This window comes from Nansenia antarctica (genome assembly GCF_963989245.1).
Source record: "Nansenia antarctica genome assembly, chromosome: 11".
In the NCBI taxonomy this organism is placed as follows: Eukaryota; Metazoa; Chordata; class Actinopteri; order Argentiniformes; family Microstomatidae; genus Nansenia; species Nansenia antarctica.
In genome coordinates, this window is record NC_137681.1 from 7829607 (window position 1) to 7832106 (window position 2500).

The 2500-nt window shown below is 48.5% G+C and overlaps 1 protein-coding gene across 1 annotated transcript in view; it reads left to right on the forward strand.

Moving 5' to 3' along the window:
- plxdc1 (plexin domain containing 1) overlaps window positions 1-2500 on the forward strand; it is a gene marked incomplete at its 3' end in the record, with an annotated part of 25781 nt that overhangs the window by 13173 nt on the left and 10108 nt on the right. The window contains exon 2 of the mRNA XM_080541456.1: window positions 595-755. Coding sequence (XP_080397582.1) covers window positions 595-755 — 161 coding nt within the window. The remainder of the gene's footprint in view (window positions 1-594; window positions 756-2500) is intronic.

The window sequence follows — 2500 nt, forward strand, 5'->3', positions numbered from 1 at the left end:
GAATGAAGAGATAGCGTTCGCTTGTCTGTTCCTTTCGCCAACGGTTCAGATGTGTTGTTGACAGACCTTCTGTCACGAGGCATGTCATAAAGCAAACAGACATGGCAGTGTTACTGTCTGGCCAGATGTGACGATGTGTTGATTTGTATTTGTGTCGAGTATCCTGGCGCCTTCAGTTGTTTTTTCCTCCTCTCTCTCTCTCTCAGTTTGCTTTGTGAGTCATATGGATGTTGTGAATGTTTGTGTGTTTATCATCCAGAGATTCCATGTGAGAGATATAGAGGCTAGGGAGATTATGGTGTCACTCCATGGCTCTGTGGTGGTCTCCAAGACACTACCCAACATAGTCAGCAAATGGAATAACAAGCTAAGGTTCAGATAGGGCTCAGATAGATTGGTGCCACCGGTGAGATGTTCGAGGAGGTTGGTGTAGCTATGTGCAGCGTAGCCCTCTTGTTAGTTGTTTGTTTCTTACGGGGTTTATAACTATTTAGATTCGTATCAATATTATTTCTTGTTGTGCTCTTGTGGTGTTACTGGTTTGCTCATGGTGTGATAATGTTGTTTCCGTGTTTGCCCTCATGTTCATGCTAGATGCGCTACACGGTACGTCGCTGCAGGAAGATGGGGGCTCGTCCAGGTTGCACGGGGACCAGCAGGACCCCCTCGTACGTGGTCAGAACCGACCGGTCCGCAACGCGCTGGGGGGAGGACTGGCCATCGACTTCCTGCCTGACAACATGACCCACAAAGTGGTAAGAAGAGGATGTTCTATGACCGTGTTTAGCCAGTAATGATGTTCTATGACTGTGTTTACCCAGTCATTTCACTCATATTTTAAATAGTTCAATCACTCAAGGGGTGATTGAGCATATCTGAAGGAAATACTTTGATGAATGTGAGTTGAATCACTGAAGCTTTTAACGGGGTCTTCAATACTCCCACCCTCTCACACCCCCATCTTCTATGAAAACAACTTTTTTGTTTATAGACTGTAACCTAGTACCCTCACCACCCCTTAAGTACATAGACAGGGACTTTGCGATGGGGAAATACCATTGTTTTCCCTTCTCAGCGCCATTCCACTCTTCCAGTGCCTGGACTCTTCCTAACCTGTCATTAAGGCGCACCCCTCTGTACCACAGCTGGCAACGACTGATTGCATCTTATTTAGTCATTGTTGACGACTACGGCTCAGTGCACATGCTCCAGGGGCATCAGCCTGTATGTGAACCCAGCCGATGACTAGGGGAATAGGGGTACTTCAGCCACCACCTCCCTGGGTTTGTTGGGGCTATGGTCCTAAAGCACGGGTCAGTTTCCAGTAATCAGGATATTAAAGACAGGTGGATGGATTTTTATGCGTGAGTTTCCATGGATGACTTTTTTCCACTGTGTGCATGCTAATGAGTGTGCCAGATATGCAAGTGTGTGTGTGTGTGTGTGTGTGTGTGTGTGTGTATGTGTGTATGTGTGTATGTGTGTATGTGTGTGTGTGTGCGAATGTGTGTGTGTGTGTGAGAATGTGTGTGTGTGTGTGAGAATGTGTGTGTGTGTGTGAGAATGTGTGTGTGTGTGTGTGAGAATGTGTGTGTGTGTGTGTATATGAATGATTGGTTAGTATGGTGTGGACTAGCATATCATCTTTCTCTTACAACCACGTGAGTATAATCTCCACCAAATAAATTGCCTTGCGTTTCTCTTCTTCCCCCAGCAGTACAAATTGAAAACAGACTTTGGCCTTGTCCTGCCAACTTACAAGAACAGTGTGGAGGTGTTTGTTTGTGTGTGTGTGTGTCTGTGTGCGTGTGTGTGTGCGCGTGTGCGTGTGTGGGTGGATGTGTGTGTGTATGTGTTTGTATGTGTGTGTGTGTGTGTGTGTGTGTGTGTGTGGGTGTGTGTGTGGGTGGGTGTGTGGGTGTGTGTGTGGGTGTGCGTGCTCGTGTGTGTGTGTGGGTGTGTGTGTGTGTGTGCGTGTGTATGTGTGGGTGTGTGGGTGGGTGTGTGTGTGAGTGTGAGTGTGTGTGTGTGTGGGTGTGTGTGGGTGTGGGTGTGTGTGTGTGTGAGTGTGAGTGTGAGTGTGTGTGTCTGTATGTATGTATGTATGTGCGTGTGCGTGTGCGTGAGTGTGGGTGTGTGTGGGTGTGTGTGTGTGCGCGCACCCGTGCGTGCATGGTCAGACTGTGTGTCATCGCATCTAATCTCATTTTCTACCAGACCCTCCAGCACTCTCTCTCTCTCCAATGCGGCTTTTGCAGGGGCAAATCTTACCCAGGCCGAGGTGCTTGGAGAGGCCCTGGAGAGGTTTAAGCCACTGCTCCTATCTCGGACCAGGAGATTCCCCCAGAAACAGGATTGTGTTGGGGGGGTGGAGATGGGAGATAAAGTGGGTCACCTGCTGTATATGGAGCAGCCAGAGAGGCAGTGAGAACACTGCATTTAACTGCTCCACTTTTCCCTAGCCTAGCCCACACCTAAACCCCCAGCAGCCATTGCTCTC